At 32.1% G+C, this 23,953-nt stretch overlaps 1 protein-coding gene across 1 annotated transcript in view; it reads left to right on the forward strand.

Moving 5' to 3' along the window:
* Nucleotides 1-23,953, forward strand: part of LOC108913519 (muscarinic acetylcholine receptor DM1) — a 120,204-nt gene that overhangs the window by 41,416 nt on the left and 54,835 nt on the right. The window contains exon 3 of the mRNA XM_018719083.1: nucleotides 22,383-22,661. Coding sequence (XP_018574599.1) covers nucleotides 22,383-22,661 — 279 coding nt within the window. The remainder of the gene's footprint in view (nucleotides 1-22,382; nucleotides 22,662-23,953) is intronic.

A 23,953-nucleotide genomic window follows, 5' to 3' on the forward strand; every position in this document is an offset into this window, starting at 1 on the left:
TTTATTTTTGTTTATTCATTTTAATTTAATAATATGCTGAATATAATAAATGAAAGCTTGTATAATACAAATATAAAATACAGTTGCGAGCATTAATGCCACGAAATTTTAAAAAACATAATATGAAAATAATTTTCAAGGTATTTTTTGTCGATATTAATAATACATAGGTACTCCTTAACATTTTGATGTAAAATATAATTATACCAATTGTCAGAAAGACATACACTTTTAATACTTTTTTTAACATAAATTCATTCATTTAAAAAAATTGTGATATAAATATTATTTTTTTTTATTGTGGAAAATTCAGTTAGATACCTTCTAGTTACTTATGTCTTTTTGCTTTGACCGTTATCAAGAGATTCTAGGAAAAATTGTTCATAATTAAAATTTAATTTTATTTCCATTAAAATAAATTAACCAAAAATAGTATTCACAGTCAACGTTTAAAATTTTTGTACAACTGCCTTAAAATTTTTCAAAATTTATTTTATTGTTTGTATTATCTACTGTTTCTTATTTATCTGTTTTCTATTTATTCACTTTTATTGATATTTCAGGTATTTAATAACAATATGCGAATATAGAGGGTGTTTCAGAAAGACCTCCCGTAAATAAGAATATTTTGTCTTAATAATTGTTAGTGACTAATTACAGTCACTAAAATTTTGATATTAAGTTAATTAGAATTTAAAATATTCCTAAGTATGTATGCGTTTTTTATGAGACATCCATCAATAAGTTTTGACATAAGCCTACTTTGAGAAAAGTCACTTATTTCTTTATACACCATAATATTGTAAGAGTTCAATTAAAAGCCATTTTCTCGAAAACCGGCCACATTAGGAAGTTCTAACATGAGTACATTATTTTTAGAATACTAAATTGTACATTAGAAATTGGAGCCCGAACGGTAAAAAACCTAACCTAAAAAAAATTTGAACTTAAAATGTAATGGGAATGTAGCATAACTAGCGCCCTCTATGAAATATCCAAAAAATAATTAGACCAGCGTATTGGGCATCCTTAAAAACCTCGAAATATAAAATTTCATAAAAATATTTCGCACAGTTTGGAAATTTTCGTAAAAATTCTATTTAAAAAATTTTATTTTGTCGCTCTGTATCTCGAAAACAAGAGGAGATAGACATATAGTTCATAAGACAAACAATTCTTATTTTTTGTCGTACATTCACCCCTGTATTTACGGGAGGTCTTTCTGAAACACCCTGTATAAGTTTTGTAGGTAGGTAGGGTAGGTAAGTATGTAGGTAGCTAGGTAGGTAGGTAGGTAGGTAGGTAGGTAAGTAGGTAAGTTGGTAGGTACAAGGTTTCAATATAATAATGGATTAATAGTCATTTTTGCGAAAAGTTTTCGAATGTCATGAAAAATATTTAAAAAAAAATTGTACTCATTCCTTATATACATTATCAATATGGATTAAAAAATATAGCGCAATCCGTTCGAAATAAAAACGTGTTCGCGGTTTGAAATTGACCAAATCTAACTAAATAATGGAAGTTCGTTTATTTTTTTTTAATTTTGGCGGTTGCAGCATATTATGCCCTCATACCCTTTTGTAAACGAAATGCAAATCTGCAATACAAAAAAGTTATGCAAAACATTCTTGTCAACTGACAATGTTTTTATAAATCTAGGAATATTTCAAAAACTTCTAATGCATAGAGGCCAAAAAAAATAACATAAAGTAAAGAATTTAACAAAGTATACATATAAAAAAAGATTGCCAACATTTTACAGCACCTAAAAAAATAAAGAAAATAATGTCACAAATCTTGCTAAACATTGTCAAACTACATCATTTTGATTTTCAATTGACTTCGATTTAGAATAAGCAACATAATTAAAATAAGATTATTTAACGAAATAATTATGATTAAGAATGAAAATAATGCAGTCAACGGAAGATTTTACTTTAATCTGAAAAGAAAAATAAAAAACTAATAAAAACCAAACATTGTTACTATATCAAGCTAAACATTGTCAAACTTTACATCATTTTGATTTGGAATTCACTTCGATTTAGAATAAGCAACATAATTAAAATAAGATTATTTGACGAAATAATTAAGATTAAGAATGAATAATGCAGTCAACAAAAGATTTTACTTTATTCTGAAAGGAAAAATAAAAAACTAATAAATACCAAACATTCTTATTATATCTTGCTAAACATTGTCAAACTATACATCATTTTGATTTTGAATTCACTTCGATTTAGAGTAAGTAACATAATTAAAAAAAGATAATTTGACGAAATAATTATGATTAAGAATGAAAATAAGGCAGTTAACAAAGATCTTAGGTACTTTAATCTGAAAGGAAACATAAAAACTAATAAAAACCAAACATTGTTACTGTATTAAATACTTTCCTAGCTACAGAATAATCTTTTACTGATTATTCTATCTATCTATCTATCTATCTATCTATCTATCTATCTATCTATCTATCTATCTATCTATCTATCTATCTATCTATCTATCTATCTATAACATCATAACTGAACATATATGTCCGCACTGTATCTTTTTCTATACATTTTTTTTTATATATAATTATGCTATCCGTAACTAATTTGATTATAAATATTTAATATCAATATTTTTTATATAAGTTTTATTTCTATTTTTATTTATTATTTAATTTTTTATTTTCACTTTTTAATATTTTTGTAAGTCCTGAATATGCTGCAATAAAGAGATGAAACGTCGACATTCAGAAAATTTTGTTTCTTATATTTTGATTAGATGTAAGTCCCACTCAATTTTGCAAAAATATTAATGATGTGCGATTAATACTTGTCAAAAATGAAGACGCATTTGCCACATTCAAATTAATTAATACTTTCTTATCAAAAATTTAATCTCAAAGTTCTCGTTTTTAAAATAGGTATAGTATTGTTTATTCAAAAAAATATATTCTACCTCGAAATGTCTTCTAACCCACTGAAATGTAATTTTGTGTGCAAAACGCCTTCCAATGCCAAAAAATGAGTCTTGTCACAAATCAGTCAAATTAAATTATAGCGCGCTTCTGAAAAAAGTGTTTTAAAATACTAATTTGATCAGTAAAAGTTATACATATACATATAAAAGTCAAGATTAATATATTTTCATTTCCGTTTCAAAAATGGCAAATCTTTATATAAAAAAAATCTTAATATAATATATTTTGTTTGTTCAGCAGCTGGATATAAATCGACCTTTAAAGGCAAATACAGGTATATTAAAAATATGAACCACTTTATAATATAAGCATAATCTCCCTATTAGTAAACGTGTACGAAAGTTACATACCAAATTCACACCCTGTATTCATATTTAAATCAGTCTAAATTGCTGTCGACTTTCTATAGTCCACACAGAACCGTGTTATCCTTCTGTTTATCCTAATTACCACACAACAAAGGACAAAAACGCGCATTGTGACACCATTCCAGGAATACTCGTTAGTCCTGAAGATCTTTCAGCGCATAAAGAAGTGAGGTTTTGTTAAAACGGCTCTAAATGAAAAATACGTCCCGATAAAATAAAAGTGAATGAGTTGACGTAGCGGCTGTTTATTAAATTTTAGCCCTGCCGGTTATAGCAAATAAGGCATAATACCAATTTGTATGAAAATGAGAATCTTTACATGTGGTGGTTAAAATTTATGTTTATCATATTTATGGAATATAAAGTACTTCCACGTAGGGAGATTAATGGATGGTTTGTCGCAGATTGTTGGGAGCAAACTTTTCGGATTATTCAAAAACTATTCAAATGAGTTATGTAATGTAATGTAATAGAAGAATTTAGTTACGCAAATTAACATCGCAACAAAATAAAAATGTTAATCCACTGGATTAGTTAACCTTTTTAAAAAATATATTATTCTCTTCATTAAAAATTTGTAAATATGTTTGAATTTGATTTTCTATAGTGAGATATACCGAGATAAAGTTTTATTTATTGTTCTTTTCCACAGATCTGTCATAGAACTTATGTTGTACAGCGTAGAGGCTAAACTGTGGTTAAAAAAAATGATATAGATTAGGTGGTACAATTCAATCCTACCTAAGTTGATTAATTTTTTATATATACGTCTGTTCAGAAAATAACCAAAATTCATTTTTATAAACTTTATTTTTTATTAATTTTATACATTATTGGTTCTTGTCTCCTTCAAAGTACTTTTTTTCAGAAAATCGCACGTTTCAAATATCGTCACTAACACTTAAACATGTTGAACTCAAATAAAAATATCAGAAAATTCAATGCTATATCAACAATCCAAAAACACAAAGTTACAAAAGAGGTTACGGACAAAAAGTTCGGGTATTTGTCATGTTCTCCTAAATAGAAAGTTAAAAAAAATAAGAGGGTAGAATATTACGTGAATGATATAAAATATGTAGGTATTTATACATTTCATTTCATAAGGAATTCTTTTTTTATATTCTTCTATTTGTAATATTTTATTTTAAACGCATTAGATTATATTCATGTAATAAATGATACAAGCGTGGGTATGATTCTTTGAATCACAATAGACATCAACGTATATAGAGATATGGAATTTTGTTTTAAAGTGGATACATATACTTGTATAAATATTTTTTATTTATTATAATGTGTGTTATTAAAAATATTAACCTAAAAATGATACGTCTTTGGAATACAATAAATGAGATTTTTTTCTTAGTAGGTAATACATTTATTATATAAAAAACATTGAACTTTCGAAATGCTTTTGTATTTAAATTGATCCAGAGAACAACCTCCTGAAAACGGTATGTGTTTTATAAGGTCAAGTAAGTTAATAATACATTATGTTTCATAATATGAAACATAAACATAACATGCCATTATAACACGGTTATAATGAACAATATGTAATAAAGCTTTGTACTCCCCTTTAACTTTTTTGTTTTAAGAGTTATATAAAAATGTGAAATACAAAAGTTGCACAATTTTTTATGAAATTTTCGAAAATGGTAGTAGAAAAACAAAAGAAGTCCAAATAAAATGGCCGCGGATTTTAACTTTGTTAATTTAGATGGAACATCCTGTATATTTTTACATATTTGGATAGACCGTTCCCTGTCGAGCATAGCCATATAGTGTTTGTTGGGTCCATCTCTAACAATTAGCGAGATAATATTAAAAAACGAAAAGATGTTTTTTATTAAGAAAAAAAATAAGACATCTTACATTAGATCTCTTTCAGGCCATTTCTGCCTTTTTTCCAATTACGCAAGGATTTAAATGGAAGAAACGTAGAAACGCCTGAAAGGCGTCTAACAATTACAAAGTATTTTATTTTCGTAATAAAAAAAAAAACCTTTTCGTTTTTTAATATTATCCCGCTTATTGTTAGAGTTGGACCCAACAAACCCTATATGACTATGCTCGACATGAAACGTTCATCCAAATATGTAAAAATATACAGAGTGTTCCATTGAAATTAACAAAGTTAACATCCGCGGCCATTTTGTTTAGACTTCATTTGATTTTCTACTATCATTTTCGAAAAAATCGTGCAACTTTCGTATTTCACATTTTTTTATAACTTTTAAAACAAAAACGTTAATGGGGGGGTGGTTAAAATAGTGTATCACCCTGTACATCTGTATAGATTACCTCACTGATCTGAAAAGAACTTCAGATATCATTTTTCACAGAATTCTGCAGATTCCGATATCATTTAACTCTTACTTTTCCTTATTCGCCAGTATCGTTTTTCATACGAATCTATCTTTTGTTGGTTAACCTGCTTTCCGTGTTATTTGTGTCATAAAAGGCTAGTAATCCTTGTTTTTGCTTTAGTTCGTATTTCCTCATATTCGGCAGGATCCTTTGTAGATTTCGTGGTTGAATGGGTTTGGTCCAAGGCCAGAGGGAATTCGGCGAGATGTATTTTACCAATTTTCGGCAGTGGAACGTACCCTATGATTCATATCTTTCATGCACAGGGTGATAAATTTTTCAAGAAGTTTTCTACTTCCCCTAACTTGGAATTATTATAGTTTGGAAGAAATTTAGTTTATCTAAGTTAGTAGGCATTTTGTTGTCAATTATAAAACTATTTTATTTTTTTTTAGAATTACGATGCACACACAAAGTGTAATAACGTGTAAAAAAATTGAGCTATTTTATAAAATAACTAGTTTATACAAAAATTTACCTTTTTTTCTCATTGTGTAAGATATTTGGTGTTAAAATATTCAGAAAACATGTCTTCTGATAATGATCTGTCTTCTGATAAGACGGTATTTAATATGAAAATTAGGGCTTAACTCAAACTAGTGGCACACATACCTGGTATACTTATGAGTTACATTTTTCTCAAATATTATGACACACCTCTGGGAAAAAATGTTTTTTTTTATAATTTTGCTTTGAAAATATCTTCTTGCCTTTTGTGTATAGAGATTTTACAGTTTTGCTAAAAATTAACAATTAATGAATATGATACTTTTTATATAAATTTAGACTATTAAATAATTTTCCTACCATTCACATAGTGTAATAAGAGTATACAGGATGCCCCACCGGGAATTGCGTCGATCGATATCTAGGAAAGTACTGCTCCGAAAATTTTGAAAATTTGGCAACATGGCAATGTCCCCGGCGGGGAACACAAGGCAACTAACATTGCGGGGCCGGTACCGGTAATGAAAATGTCCTCTTGACGTTACCAATATTAATGATTCGTTTACAATGGACAATGACAAACCCTTACGTCTACGCTCGAGACAATCCGAGCGCTGATTGGTTGAATAAAACTAAGTGAAAAATTACACAAATCACCAGTCGGTAAAACAGAAATTTAATTGCCAACATGAAAGAAATAAAATTACTGTGCCAAACAAAATTACTGGTCACATGACTTATATATATATATATATTTAAGAGGGCTCTGTACATAGCATCTCGCTGGCATAACATCAGTTATTTTTGATAATTTATTGTCGAAAATCTTAATCCATTAATAATTATGGCTATACAGGGGACCGCCTAGCCGGGTGTCTTGGCCGGCGAATTTCGATCTGCCGAGGCAAGCATCATGGACGCAGGCTGGAATTTGGATGGGTGACATAAGGCAGGCTCGGGGACGTGGCTATGGCAGCCTACCAGAGACCTGGGTCGCCCAACATTTGCCGCATGTATGTGGTCCCCGATAAATGGTAATGAGAACAGAGCAAAGAAAATCTCTGTAACTCAAGACCATGCTATCATACATAAACTATACGAGACTTTGCCACCAAGCCAAGAAAAGTACTCGAGTAATGAAGGAGGGTGTACAAGAGGCCTAATAAGGCCTAAGTGCCGCGGTGGAAAACAATACCCTCCGACATACATACATACATAAAATTATGGCTATACACAGCTATAAAATTATGGCTGTGTATATAATGATGGAATGTTAATATTTTAATATGATTTATGAGAACTAATTCTGTATGCTATATTTTGTTGTATGTGTACAGTACAATATAAATCCCTGAACAATAAATACAGTGTATTCATGTTGTTTACGGTATGGAAAAATGTTTAACGTAAACTCCCCAGTAGATTCTCGCCCTACAAACTATTTATTTATTTAAAATGTCTTCCTCTCAATGTGGTAAAACTACTTAACTAAATAGCAATTTTAAAAATAGACATTAAAAAAGTATAACCTTAAAATTTGATAAAATTAATTAATTCCAAGCTTTTACTTTGGGGATTATCCGAATATGTTCATAATATTTTTCTTATCCTAGAAACTGTAAAACATTAAAAAGCAAATATTCATAAGTATTATTAATTAGATGTAGTACTTACATATAATAATAAAGCACTCAAAAAATAAAAATTACATGGATTTGTTTATTTACTAAGTATACAGGCACACATAAAATAATTTGTTTTAAAATTAAAAACCATAGTAGGTACCTAATATTTATTTAAGAGAAAAATAATTTATTGGTTGATTAAATTTGCTTAACAATAAATTAAAACATCTGTATCCTGTACCTCTTTGAATTGGTAATGTAATCAATTATTTTTCAATTAAGCATCGCTTGTTCCTATAAAATCAATACAAATAATTTTGAAATTCAAAGGCAACCGAAATTTTCATGATTGAATAAAATTTTAACGTACACATTAATTAATTGTCTCAATTTTCAAACGGCGTTTTATTCAAATTTGCATTTAGTTGTCGATTAAGCCCAAAAGAAGATATGTATTTGGGATTTGGTGAGATATTACATAACCTACAAAGTATATGTTGTATCTTTTAAATGTCATTGTTACTTTATACGACAGATATAAAGTCCTAGTCGTCATTTTCACACTTATGTTGAGGAATTAATTACATTTTAAGTTGGTTTCCTTTAGCACCAACGTTTTTAAAGTAAAATGGCCGTTGCTTCTTCACATAAAAAGTAAAAGAAGAGAAAACCCGGTATAAAGTATCCATTTCCTGAGTCTAAATTACACACAGACACCGACAAATCCGCTACGTAGTACTTTTTAACCTTTAAAACGAGAAAGAGGCAAGGAAGCCTGTTACGGTGAATAGACCGCAGTAGATCTAATTGCATTTCGACCATTTCCACACACCATTCTTTGATTATTGCCCATTTTCCGTTCGGTAAATTATTCTTGGCGTTATTCTTGATCTCTCATCTAGATAACAACAAAGCTATACTTTTGCGCGGTATACTTGGGATGGGATTTTTATTTTTGAACACAGTCCAAATCTAGGGAATCCCAAAAAATACAGGGGTATCTAGTTTCGTTACTAAGGATCAAGTCAAAAAAGGTTACAAGAGTGTTGTAGGACATCGTGAATGTTGTAGAAGCAGCATAGAAGCAGCGCACACTATGGATAGTAATTTTGTGTAGTTTTCAGCGAATAATCTTATTTGCTGCCTTAAAACAAAAATCATCACATTCAACACATTAGAACACAACACTAATACTTCTCTTGTCTATCTTTTTCACTACAGAAGAAAACATATACCTACCGAAAACGAAGATTTTTTGATACATATCTATAGGACGTTTGTTATCTTATACAAAGATTATTTGCCTTATTTATTTTGAAAAATTAATTAATCACTCTATACAGGGTGTCCATTAAAGAATGTGCCAAACTTTGCCACTAGATTCTATGACGAAAATTAATGGGGAAAAGTCATATACAATGTTGCTCATAAATAGAGCTCGCGACTCGGTCGGATGATCATAGCCGTCGCGTCGGCCTTTCGCTACTGTGCACCGTACGAAACCGGCAATAAAGGCAATTATTGGCTTCGCGTTTACTTCGTGTATACGTGTTTTAATATTATTATAATGTTGAATGGGCCAAGGGGTAAAAAACGACCTCTCCTTGATTAAAACGCAAATTTATTTATTTTTATTTATATCTCCCTGTTTATTTATTTATTTGTTTACGACGAACACGCCTATGACCAGCCAACGAAATCCCCGAGTTTTACTCATAAAAACTTAGTTTTCGAGACACTGAATTAAAAAAAATAAAAACGATTTTTGGGCATATCTCGGGGATACATTAAGGGATTTTTTACTTATTTGATATGAGGAGTTTTAACGGGGACCTACATTATTTGTTGCGATTTCACGTCAATACAATTTCTCTATACATGTTGTAATTATTCTTTGTACTCCCATTTCGTAACTGGAATTTTGTTAATTTTGTTTCTGTGGAATGATGTATCCAAAATAAATAAATAAATAAATACAAGTAATCAGTGACGTGCAAACTATATTTTCGAGACTCTTTGCCGGGGTTTCCAGCATGAGTTTAAGTTTAGTATTTGGTTAGGAATAATTGATGATCATCTTCTTGTACCCTTTGAACTTCCCACATCTTTAAATGTCCAAAATTATGTGCACTTTATACAATTTAATTTAATTGAACTAGTAGCAGAAATTCCTTTGAACATTAGAGCTCACATATGGTATTTACATGATAGTGCCCTTGTTTATTATCCTCTAATAGTAAGCAAGCATTTAGATACGAGTAACATATTTCCTCATCGATGCATAGGAAGAAGAAGTAAACACCCTTGGTCTCAACGTAGTCTGGATCTAAATCCGCTTAATTTTTTTCTGTGTTTTTACTCAGGCCATAATTTATAATGCTGCCTCTATCAACAATAGAAATGAACTGTTGTAAAGAATAGTTGCAGCTGCAAATGAAATAAGAAACCTGAACACATCATTTTTCATTGTTCGGAGAAATTTCTTAAAAAAATATTGAAATGTCTTCATATCAAACTAGAGAAAAATCCCTTAACATATCTCCGAGATATGCTTGAACATTGTTTTTATTTTTTCAACTTCGACAATTTTCATCGTAGAATCTAGTGGTAAAGTTTGGCCCATTCTTTAACGGACACCCTGTTTACTTCAAATTTACAAAAAACACTTAAACAGCGACATTATAATACGAATTGTATAATTCTATAAAATGCGCCTTCAATCTCTTTGTAATCAAAACCATATAAAGTATTTCCATTGAATATCGCCCCTTCTTCAGCAAGAGAAATCGAATAGTAAGGAAAACCAGGGTGCATAAAATACACTCAAAAGTAATTATTCGATTTACAATGAAAATATATCATCATTGATAAAATGTACGTCAGATTTACATTTATGTTTACTACGTTTTGTGCCTTCCTCCGAAAACTCCCCTGAAACTCAATCTTCGAATAAAACGAGATCGAACTTTATTTTTCCTCACCTCATTCTTTTTTATTAAGTATGAAAGGGATGTATTTCCCACTCTTGCCTGATGCCTATTCTTATCTTTATTATTCGGCTCAAATGAATTCTAAAGGTGCAAAATATACTTAACGCTATCTTACTTTTCAGGATTTTTTGGAGATCAGTTGAGAAACTGATACCATTCACTCATATCGCTTGAAATTGTCCTGACTGTATAAATAAGTGATTACGTATAACGTATTACACTTTAGATGGAATAATATCGTTTTAGTTAAAAATTTATAGTTAACATCTAAACTACTTGCTAACAGGAATTTGCTTTGAAATAAGCTTAAATTCTGTTATTACGCTTTAAAAAAAACTTAGGTAATTACAATTCGTAAATGGAGTGTTTCACTTTTTTCACTTTTTAATACAGGGTGTTTGTCAATAAGTGCGAAATATTTTAGGGAGTGGTTGCCGAAATTATTTAAAAAAAAAGTTCATATAAACGTAGGTCGAAAAATGCTTCGTTTCCGAGATACAGAGTGTTTAAATTTTAATTTTTTATTTATTTTTATTAATTATTTCAAAAAGTTGCCAGATTCCTTCACAACGCATGTTTGGAAGAATTCACCAAAGATTGCGTGATACCGGTTCCTTGAGCAAACAGTGCCATTTATCCGGAAGACCTAGGTCGGTATCCACTCCTAGAGCACAAGAAGAAATTCAAGCACTGGTAGAGCAGAATCCAGGTACGAGTGTGCGAAGAATATCAGCCGAGGTAGGAATTAGTGGTCCTCTTGTTTGGAGAATCCTTCACGAGCAACTGCTTTATCCATACCATGTGCAACGAGTACAGGCCTTAAATCCAATAAATGATCATCAAGCACGTTTGGTTTTTTGCCGCTGGTTTCTACGTCATGATGCTGAAGACCCTCGTTTTCTTGCAAACATTCTTTTTACTGATGAGGCCGGGTTCACAAGAAATTAAGTGTTTAATTTTCACAATACGCATATTTGGGCCGACGAAAATCCTCATGCTCTAATAGAACCTGGACATCAGGCACGTTTTTCATTAAACATTTGGATGGGTATTGTAGGTGACAGGTTTCTAGGTCCTGTTGTTTTACCAAACCGATTAACAGGCGCTGCTTACCTCAACTTTCTGCAGAACACACTGTATGAGTTTTTGGAAGACATTCCAATCAGAGGCAACAAATGTGGTTCCAGCATGATGGTGCTCCAGCTCATTTTTCCATGGCTGTTAGAGAGCATTTACACCAAACTTTTCCACATAGATGGATAGGAAGGGCCGGACCTGTTTTATGGCCTCCAAGATCGCCTGATCTGAACCCTCTAGATTTCTTTGTTTGGGGATATTTGAAGACATTAGTGTATGGTACTCCTCTAAATAGCCTGGAAGAGCTGCAGCTACGGATTAATCAAAAGTGTCAAGAAATCCAAACCAAGGAGGATGTTTTCGAAAGAGTTCGAATATCGTTGAGACGAAGATGTCGTGCCTGCTTGGAAATGGACGGAGGGCACTTTGAACATCTTCTGTAACTTTGTTTTTTGTTTGTTAAAAGCTTCCTTTGTCGGTTTATTCCCAATAAAATAAAATGTTTGAAAAACGAATAGTGGTCCATATCTCCGCAACCGTTACTTTGCGGACCCATGCGGACTTTTCTGCTTATTTTGGTTCATACTATTATCTCCTGAAATATTTTACAGTCTTTTTTTAACACCCTGTATTCACTATATTAATGCTATATTGCTGCGATTAAATTCAGTGTACTGTAAATTTACACTTTACACTTTTACATTACTACTGTTTATCGTTCTTGCCAGCTTAACAATAAACTGAAGATATAAATGTAATAAAGGTTCAGCAATAAAGTCTTTAATTCCCTTACTTTAATATAATTTTGAGGAATTATGATATTGGAAAGAGATTATTAATATTTGCAAAGCATTCGAATTCTTTTTTTTTTTTCTTTACTGCTGGAGAGAGACCCGTAAAACTTTAATATTACTGCAATCGTAAATAGAATGATGCTCAAATAAGTAAAATATACCCCTTAGGGTGGCTAAGAAAACGAATATATTTTTTCTGTTTCTTTTGTGAAAATATGTTAGTTTATCATGTTTTGAGTCCCCTCAAAAAATCATCTCAAAAAAAAATTTTTTAGAAGTCGCTCAAGATTATTAAAAATTTCCAAAATCGACAAAAATTGATTTTTTTTCTCGTTGTTTTATCATTTTCTATTTTGAAAAAAATTTTGATTCTGAAAATTTAAAAAGTAGTGTACCTATGTTTTCGAGCGACCTCTAAAAATAAAATAAATATCAACGAACTAATAATTTTTCTTATTGAATTTGATGAACAAAAGAATAAAAGTAAATCACAAGACACAAAAAATTTCTCGAGGCAAAATTTACTACCGCACTGTGAGTATAAAATATTTATAATTTTTTAATTTTTTAAAATTTAAGTGTCTCGTGATTTACTTCTATTCTTTTGTTCATCATATTCAATAAAAAAATATTAGTTCGTTGATATTTATTTTTAGAAGTCGCTCGAAAACATTTTAGGTTAGTCTTTCCGAAGTCAGTTGAACATGTACAAAAAAAACGAGAAATTAAATTTAATGAGTTTCATAGGCGTCCCTAAAAAAGTTTTTTGCTAAAGATAAAAAATACAACATATTTTAATTATTTATGTCCTCAAACAATTTTATTATATTGATGGTAAATTTCGTTTTGTTACGTTTCAAAAGGTCTCCAAAATGCAATGTTGTAATAATATTAGTAAACCAAATATCCCTCTTATTTCTCCCTTTCGCAATTGTAATATGAATGATTAATAGAAGGATTAATAAAAATTAAAATTACCTGAATTACACCAAATTCCGCATTGCTGCACTGCACTGCGATGCGACTTATCGACAACTGAAATTTATGACGCAGTTGACCAGAGCAACAGTACGTATTGCTGTTTGCCCGCACCATCATTCTTCAACTGGGCGGTTACATTTTTACCACCTACACGTTTAGTTCGACCAGACCTGTATCTGGGTATGACTAAATAAATATGGAAACAAGTTTTTCAAATATTTCAATGCCGATTTGCTACGTCAACGACCGAACCTGGTACATACTGTCATCCTTTTGGTTCTTCAATTGATATCGGAAAGACTATACACTACTTTGAAAGTTAAAATAATTATGAGTGACCATTAGAAATTAAAATATCGATTTGAAATTTTCAGAATCGAGATTTTTTTCAACCTAGAAAATAATAAAATAACGAGAAAAAAAAAAATTTTTTAAATTCAATTTTTGACGATTTTGTAAATTTTTAAAAACCTTGAGCGACCTCTAAAAAAATTTTTTTGAGCTAATTTTTTGAGGGGCCTCTTAAAACATGATAAACTAACATATTTTCACAAGAGACACGAAAAAAAAATTCTATTTTTTTTTAGCCATCCTAATACCCCTGTGTTTTTATTTAAAAATAAAAATTTTCTAATATTTCTAAAAAAATATTAAACTAATCATTTCGACTGTCCTTTTCCTGGTCATCAAATTTAGCATCAGTCATTAAAAATCCTATACAAAATTTCGTTTATGGAAACAAACCCTATGCTTTCTATTATAATATTTGAGACGTATAATCACTCTATACATTCAATTCTGGCGGCAGGTTATCGATTTTGCGACGGATCATCATAACATTTTCATTCAGTAATGCTGAGTCTCTTTGAGATACGCTTGAGGTATGGGCTTGCTGATGCTTGGCCAGTTTCATGCATATTGAAAGTCAATGTGGCGTGGTTATTGGTTGCACGCAGTGCGTAGCAGTGAAGGAGGTAGCTACCTACATGGGTATATTTATAATACATCACTGATAAATACTATGTTATCCAGATATTTAAAGCGCTCATTTGGTACCTGTTTAAGGGCATTTTTGGGTCAGTTGTTTTATTATAAGTAGAGATCGGAAAAGTTAATGTTAGGGGGGCTGCACAGACCACCTAGACTGGCTTATAGAGCGACTTTGGTGAAAACACTTTGGAGCCTGATTTGGAGCCCAGCGCTCAGTCTTGTCCTAGCATTTGACGTGTACGCATCGCTGTGATTTCGATAATTAAACGTTCTATCATGGACAAGTGTATTGTAAAACATTGCATAAATATAAGTGATCGAGTTGGTGAAGAGAAGCGAAAAGTTTCCTTCTTTAGGTAATTAAAAAAAAGGAATATATAAAATGTGAAGACTGTGTAAATAGTTTAATGTCAAATACACAGTATTCGTACAGTCAATTAATTTTTGTTAAAGATCGTGGTTGTTTGAGGTATCCATCTCGAGATGTCGTAGTAATATGCCAAGAAACAGAAAAATGAATAAATTTTTTTAATAATGATGAAAGCAGAACACCTAGGCTACAGAAAAATAAAATTGTTTATCATGTAATAAAAAACTTTCTGAATGCGAACATATTTGAAAATTTGCATTAACGTCAATTTGATAATTTGCCTAACAATTGTAATCATTTAATAGAACTTGTAAGGGCTGAATGTGAAAAGTATATCGATATACGAATAAATCATGAAGTCAAATTATTTAATTCGGTAAAATCTACGAAAAGGCAAATATTAAATAAATTAATAAATATTATTTAGAGGACAATAAATATATTTAAATTATTTTGTAGTTTTATTTAATATGACACTAAAATATACTATTTTCTGAATTACAAACTTAAAATTGAATATTTGTCATAAGATGAAATATAATATGTAATAAAAATATTACTTAATCCGGATCTGCTTAAAGATGCGCGCGATCAGGTTGCCTTCCACACTCCACTTCCCAGGATTTTGCATTCACTGGTACCTGTGCATTGGAATTAGATACTGCCAGTCTAGATGGTCTGTGGGGGGCTGCAATGTGGTACAGGGCCGGCTGTAGGCCGGGTTCTCTTTTATGTGATTTTATTCAAACAAAAAGTGACACAACCGTTCTTTTCTTATAATTACAAAATTTAACAAAATAATACTATTTGTCATAAGGAAAGCGATTGCAGAAAATAATTAACAGTGGTCCTATGTGTTCCGGGGTTAATCGTCTCCAACGATATACCCATTTCGAAAACGAAGATGATCGAGGTCACAGATTTTTACTGATGGTGGTGAAACATCAACAACTCACATTTTAGGAATCCGATTATCCGCGTCATTATACAGTAATATGTACATATCTGCATCTGATCTAAAGCTGCGCATCGATCAATTTATTCAACACGTATCTAACGGTACCCTAATGCCTGCCTTGTCGGCCCGGCGTACCGGTGAACAATCCAGGTTCTTTGTCGAGGGACGTTGGCCGTGCGTTTCATTATGATTGTGCGTGTGTGAGTTTGACGCTTTGCTTGGTTGAGTGCATGGCACATGTTTTTATGACAGTCAATAGCATTCTCCATTGTGAGCGGCACATTGCCGCTTACTAGCATAATACAAATTACCACAATTTATTTATTTGATTGGCGCCACAGTTTCCAATGTATTATTATAAGTTAACTTATCTCTTAAAAATGCATTTTCCAATTCAAAAGAAAGTAACAAACTTTTATGGCATGAACTTCCCAGCCAAAAAGTAGAGAATGTAATGAAAGAATACATAACATAAAAGTAATCGACATATTAAAGACATATTTATAATAACGAGTCAATAGAACAAACAAACAAACAAACATTATTGAAATTACCTTGTAATATTAGTGAGACCTAAAAGAGATATATTAATGAAAATGTTTTGAATATGTTCCTACGTACAGCTTAACCAAATTCACCTTGTCCGTAAATTCTAGATGCGCAGTGGCAACATTGCCAGGTTAGCACCGGAGCTCATTCTCTGTTTAAACGACGAACGGTGAACATCGGTACCACCTAAGAAAGAGTTGTACTATGGAATTCAAAACACTTGTGAAATGTAAAGTGTTAAGTGCACAAAGTGGTGAAATTGTGTAGAATTCATGTCAGAATTTGCATAAAATGCTGTCATTAGTGTAAACACAATGCAAAATTTTGTGAAAAATGGGGAAAATATTTCAAAACGCGAATCCTCATCGTTCCATACTTGGCATAATAAATGTAAAAAATCTCAACGAAAGACAAAAACAAAGTCGAAAACTGGTATGTTCAAGAAAAATCGACATTTTCATTTATACGTATCTAAAGAATGAAGATGCGAAATATACTAGCGGCAAGGAAAGTTTGCGTAAGCTTTTGTACAACATAGGATTCTTTTGGCATAAAACAAAGACCAACCAACGACTATCTGTTAATGACATCCAAGACGTAAAGTTAAATGTATTAAGAAGAATAAAACAATACCGTGAATAGGGTCGTCCAATTGTTTATAGGGAGGAGACGTACATTCACTCTTCGCATACCTATGAATATGCTTGGTGTGATGAAAACAACAAAGACTTCCGAAACCCTGTATCAAAGGGACAATGTTTAATTTCTGGATGGAAAATGGTTTTATACCAAACACCAAACTAATTTTTAAGTCAAAAACTAAGTCAGTCGAAGATATGAACTATCGAAATTACGAAAAATTGTTACTAACGACATCGACACTAGTATCAAATTTTCAGCTGGCACTGAGAAATATTCTGGTTAGACAAAACTAAATTTATAAAATCAACCCTTTAACTGATCCTTTTATCGCAAAAAGTTATTTATTATTTTTTCCTGTAAGTGTAGCAGAAATGTCCAATCAAATAAAGAAGTATCTGAAAATAACCACAAATAAATAATTACAGACAATAAAACACACTCAAGTTTTAACCTGACAATCTGTGTAGAATGTGTAAGATGTTTAACATTCATTATACATAATAAAGCCAAAACTTGTATTAACATTAGCTCATATGAGGAGTAAAAGCTTATTTATAATTAGAGTCAAGAGTTATACATAAGTCTTCAACTAGTGTACACTAAAATTTAACCCAGGTGGAAAATTTCAATAAATTTTATTTATCCGCATTACCTAATTCATATTAATTCTCTCGATACGAAACGATTAACTGCAAACACAGCTGGAACTCGAGCTTCATTATTCTTGATTATTCTAAACTATATTTGGAACTGTCCGCTTGATTATCCTTAGCTGTTTCAACTTTATTTGATAATGAATCTTTAATATACCCTTCTGACATGGTTGAACGTCATTTGCATTGGCTGGTAATGTAAGTGATAAACATCTCATACTGCGACCCAAGAATAAACCAATATCTGGTTCAGAAAAGAAGCTACAGCAGATATTTTTAACATTATTAATCCCAAGAGGCTACGCTCTGTACGCTACATCTACATCTCAAAGAGAAAATCTGCAGTGAGAAATATGTCACGTTGGACTTAAAAGCATAACCTATGTATCTAAGAGAAGTCTGGTGAAAGAAAAATAAAGTTATAATGTACCGAAATATACAAATATATACAATTTTCAGGTATATTAGCATCTACTTGTAAAAATTGTTCAGTGTATTCTTATTTTAAAAATTAAACTTTTTCGGATTGTGCGATATTTTAAGATATTTGTTTCTGTGGACTTTTTAACATTGACATTTAATATTAATTGCTGTTATCCCTTTTTCCTCTTCTTCAATTATGTCAGATAATGCTGTTAGTTGGTAAATGAAAAATTTTTTAGATCTTCGTATGCCACACATACAAACGTTTTATGAATATCGAACGTGGAGAAATTCAGACTTAATGATGCTGGTTGAACCCGGTACGTTCGAACAAATGACAGTGAAGAAATGATTTTAAATATTGTTGAGGAATGTCTCGCTGTTTTCACAAGAAAAACTGCTCAACGCCTACAATGTAGTGTCACAGTCCGTAATCTGGAAAGTGTTGCGAGAGTAACAGTTAATGTTATATCATTTTCAAAAAGTACAAGAGTTACTGCTTTAAGACTTTCTTAGAATATTTGCTTTCTGCAGAAGAATGTTGCAAATGTTGAATAGAAATCTCTAAACTTATATTGTTTACTGATGAAGCTGAGGGGTTATTTCTTTATCTATCTATCTACCGCTATGACCAGTATCATAACGGTATTAACTGACAAAATAGTTTACTATTAACTTCTCGAAAGGGAGTTTATAATAATTATCATTACACTTTAATTAATACGTGGGAACTTAGAAATGTTGTAGGTACGTACAGAGAATGAATTTCAGACACTTACCGTACGTCGCTCATGTAGAATGTAATCCAGTGGTTAGTTGTATAGGGTGGCACTTAAATTGGAAGAACAAAAAAATATCAAAACTTCCAGGAAGGGTTTAATAACAATAAAAAAAACAACGGTAACACAACAAACTCGAATAAACATTATTGACTCATTTACACGCAACAGCGTATCGAGATTCAGGGAATGTGAGATCCATAGCAAAATTTGGACTGACTTTATCCATTATTAAATTAACCCGAGGCTAAAACTAAGTGACTGCTCAATGTGGAACCTAAGCAAAAACTGCCTCTTTTTGAGATCTTTCCGGAATTCGACACCTCGCTTCGACACGCCCATTTCTTGGGTCCAGACGTTTCTGTTCTTATCTTACTGGCGGAAACCCTGAATATCGGGACGCTTTGGCATAACTATGCCACGTTACTAGTTATCTAATGGACTAAATTTATATTTATACAGGGTGAGTCAAAATTCACTCCCCAGCGGCCGGATATATATTCTAAAATAAAAAATAAGACAAAAACGTAGAATACTAAAATCTCGAAAGCGGAGCCGGAAAATTTTGTAAAGAAAAATTCAAATTTATAATTTTTTTGTTTAATATTAACACCATTAAAATCCACCATTTAAATCCATACAAAATAAGAAATAGCAAAAACGAAGATCCTTCTGGCTTTGGCTAACCTTCAAAACCATTACCGTTTTCGTTAATACACTTCTGCAATCTGTGGTAAAAACTCCTGGCAACAGAACAGAAATTAGCTTCATTTATTTACGCTACAGCTTCATGAATCCTGCCAACAGGCACAGTAAAATAAACCTTTTCTTTTATGTATCCCCATAACCAAAAGTAGTGGGTGGCCACCCCGTCCAATCCATTTATTAGGTTCAAAATATAACGTACTTGTAATGTGGCATGTGCGGGCGCACCTTCATGCTGAAACCACATAGTTGCACGTTGTTGTAGAGGAATATCTTCTATCAAACCTGGCAAAATGTTCTCGCAAAAATTACTGTAATTTTCACCATTCAGTATTCTTGGCAAAAAATATGGACCTATGATCCTTTTCCCGTAAATACCTATCCAAACATTTACAGTCTTTGCTGATTCCGCTAACGTTTATCATGAGGATTCTCATAATGCCAATAATGAAGGTTGTGGTCATTTAAAAGTCCTTGTTTTTGTCCGGCCAACTTAATTAGTCTGTCGAAATTTGCGCATTTATTGAACTAAAATTAATAATTTATTCGAAAACGGCTCCGCTTTCGAGATTTTAGTATTCTACATTTTTGTTTTATTTTTTATTTTAGAATATATATCCGGCCGCTAGGGAGTGAATTTTGACTCACCCTGTATAAATAATTCTGTGACTAACTGGACTTACAAGTAACCTTCCTCTAGTGACTCCGTGTAGCAATACGGGACGCATTAGTCAATCTCATTTAATCTATTCCTATAGCTTGGAAAATCCGCCTAAAAACCATCTATTTGATCAATTATTATTTTTTTCTAACAACTTCTAACAACTTATTCTTGGAATTCCTACGTTCTTTGGAATGCATTTCGCGCGTTATTTGAAATATCGATTTTTTTCTTTATACCAGATGCTCAACACATGGCCCCGACAGTCTAAGTGAACTTGTTCAAAAATAGATACTGTTAAATTTTATAAGGCCTTCTCCGAAGGACGGCCTTGTGGCGACGCTAAACCTACTTGTGAGTCCTTAACTTTTCTATAAATTAGTGTTGACTGAAATATTTTACTTTTAGGCCCATCCATTCCGAGAACTAATAAATAAATTACCACGCGTCCCGGCTTTTGTTAAAAACGTTTACAAGAAATGGTATTTTTATTACCCATTATGTGCATATCTGGATGAAAATCCTCATGACATGTACGAGTTCCACGCAGCACACATTTGATCTGAATGTATGGATACGCATATAAAATTATCTTGTAGGACGTCATATTATATCGCATCGCCTAGGAGGGGGATATTATCTACTTTTTTTACAAAACAATTTAAACGACCTTCTTAATGAAGTTCCATTGGAAGTAAAACAAACTATGATACACGATGGTGCCACAGCACACTACTCTTTGATTATACATCAGTTGCACCAAAATTTTCCCACAAAATTCATCAATTGCTTGGTCATCCCGTCCTCCTGGTCTTAATCCTTGCAATTTATACCTTTGGAGTCATCTTAATGGCTTAGTATTCTACTAGATAATTAGAAAATAATCGGGGTTCGCATACAGAATGCTGTAAATGAACTTCGCATTGAAATGCTTCGTGAAGAAGCAGGCATTTTGAGAATAATATTCAAGATTCAAGTTACATTATTTTAAAATTTTGGACGTACATTTTACCCACAATGAATTTTATAGTGGAAGTTATCAATATGTACATATTTAATTTACCTCACTTGTTTTTTTTTCCTTTAAAATAGTCAATACAATCCAATTGTCTAGTCGTATCAAAAAAAGGCAATGATGGAAAAATAATAGAATTGAATTGTTTGTCCACAGATACTGTACACGCCATCAAAATCTGGAGTATAAGAAAATATAAAGTGAAACAAAGAGCAGCTATCCCTACCTCCATACCATCAATGGATTTTATTGATATTAACTTCAAAATATGGCTATTCATTAGCATTGGTCGTGTGCCAAATCTGAGAAAAATATTTTCAGATGTTTAGAAAAAATTTCCATTTCTAGTTTTTTTTTTTAACTTGAAGGGGTTCAACTCGTTAGGGTTACATTTTGGGATCTAGGTAAATTAAGTTCAAACAATCAATTTTGACTTCTAATTTCCGTCAAATAAGTTTGATTACATATTTTACAATCACCCTCCAGATGGATCACCAAGTGAATACTACCTTAATGAATCAGCAGCAAATGACTATAAGTTGTTGCTAATTAAAGTAAAGATTGTGAAGAATTAATAATGTTCACTGAACGAAAACAAAATATATTGTAGTCTCGTACTTGTCTGATCTGCAATTTATTGCTAGAAGTATACCTAAGTTTATATTTAAAATAATTAAAAAATATTCTGAACTCAGTCGAAATTTTCTGTAAATTGTATGCTTTTAGTATAAATGATTTTAAATTTGCCCTTGAACACACGATCATATACAAGATTAAGATTTTCAGACGGTGCATTTAGTTTTTTAATATTTTTCTTTCCGCTCACAAATAGTTTAATTTATGCCATTGGCAACGTACTGTTTTGGCAACACCGTCTTTTATAATTACTTACATAATTTATGAAATACTAATTTAAAGTAGACTAGTAACTCAATATGACAAAATGGCTTTTGGAAAAGTATCATACTCGATGATGTCCCAACATTAAGGACGTGAAATTTGTTATAGGTGCGCTTGGGGAATAAGCCTCCTACTCTGGCCACCTTGGATTTACAGCTGGCCCTACATCGAGGGCCAGCGGACTGTACCCGACAACGAATGCTACATCCAATTCATTGAAACGAACCACTATATCACCTTCGGGACGGCGATCGCAGCTTTCTATGTGCCAGTCACTGTCATGTGCTTCCTATACTGGCGGATATGGAGAGAGACAGAGAAAAGACAGAAAGACCTTCCCAACCTGCAGGCTGGCAAGAAGGACAGCAGTAAAAGGAGTAATTCCAGGTAAGAGCCAGATAAACTTTCCGCCATATTAAGTCTCCAGTTGAGAGAACACTCAGCCACCCTAACCGTCGTGTACGGGGTGGCTGGTTTCGAGGTTTAAGAAAAAATATCCGATTACAGAATAACTCTGTTAGCACAGAAAAATGGCGCAGATGTGTTGTTACAAGCACGCCTGTAAGATATTAAAGATATTGCATGAAGTTGCTTATCGGGAGAAACCAAAATTTCTCATAACATATATTTCAAACACACAGATATGTACGAAAGACCGTTTATTATTCATTTATGATCCAAGTAGCGAGATATACAGGGTGGCCAAATGAAAACGAAACAGAGCCATTTTCAGGAACTGCGTCAAGATTGTAGAAAAACGCTCAGACCCGTCGATTTTAGATTAAAGGGGGACAGGGACATTCTTTGCTGGTATTGACTCCGCCACTTTCACGCCCAAGCAAGGGTAAGCATCACCCCAAAATATTTAAATGGCATTGTGGGTTGAGTAATATTTCTTTTGAAAGCTCTTTACACCAGACTTTAAATTTTATAATTCCGCCCGATATTTTGAAAAAAATTTACATTTTAAAATTTAAATTATGTTTAGTTGCTTACTTACTTCAAACTGATGGCCGCCCGCTTCCACACAAGAATAAAGATTTTCTTCGAAACGTTCGCGCACATTCCGAAGCATTTCCGGAGTGATTTGACGCAAATCTTCCAACGACGCTAGCTGTATTTCATTTAGATATCCATATTTCATTTAGGTATCCCCACAAAAAGAAATCAAGGGGCGATAAATTCGGTGATCGTGGAGGCCACTCAATGCTGCCTCTTCTCCCAATCCAATTCTGTAGAAAACGTGGGTCCAAATACTGACGGACAATTAACGCATAATGCGGGGGAGCATCGTCCTGTTGAAAAATCAAATGATCTTCATCATACTCTGGAACATTTTCAATAATATCAGTCAAGGCAGGGTCAATAGCGTCTTCCAGTAATTGCAAATACATTTGGCCATTCAAATTACCAGGTAGAAAAAAAGAACCCACCAGCACCTCGTGAAAAAGTATTGGGTTTGAATCGGACCAATAACGGCAATTGTGATCATTTACCGTCCCATTCAAGAAAAAACTGCATTCATCAGAAAAACAGATGTTAAAAAGGAATTGTGGATCGTTCCCTGCTCGCTCACTCATTATTTCGTTTGCAAAATTGCAAACGGCGGTCATAATCATCCTTATGAAGTTCCTGGACTAAATGTATTTTGTATGGATGGAATTTATTCTTCTTCAAAA

Source organism: Anoplophora glabripennis, unplaced genomic scaffold (assembly GCF_000390285.2).
Source record: "Anoplophora glabripennis isolate ALB-LARVAE unplaced genomic scaffold, Agla_2.0 scaffold37, whole genome shotgun sequence".
NCBI lineage: Eukaryota > Metazoa > Arthropoda > Insecta > Coleoptera > Cerambycidae > Anoplophora > Anoplophora glabripennis.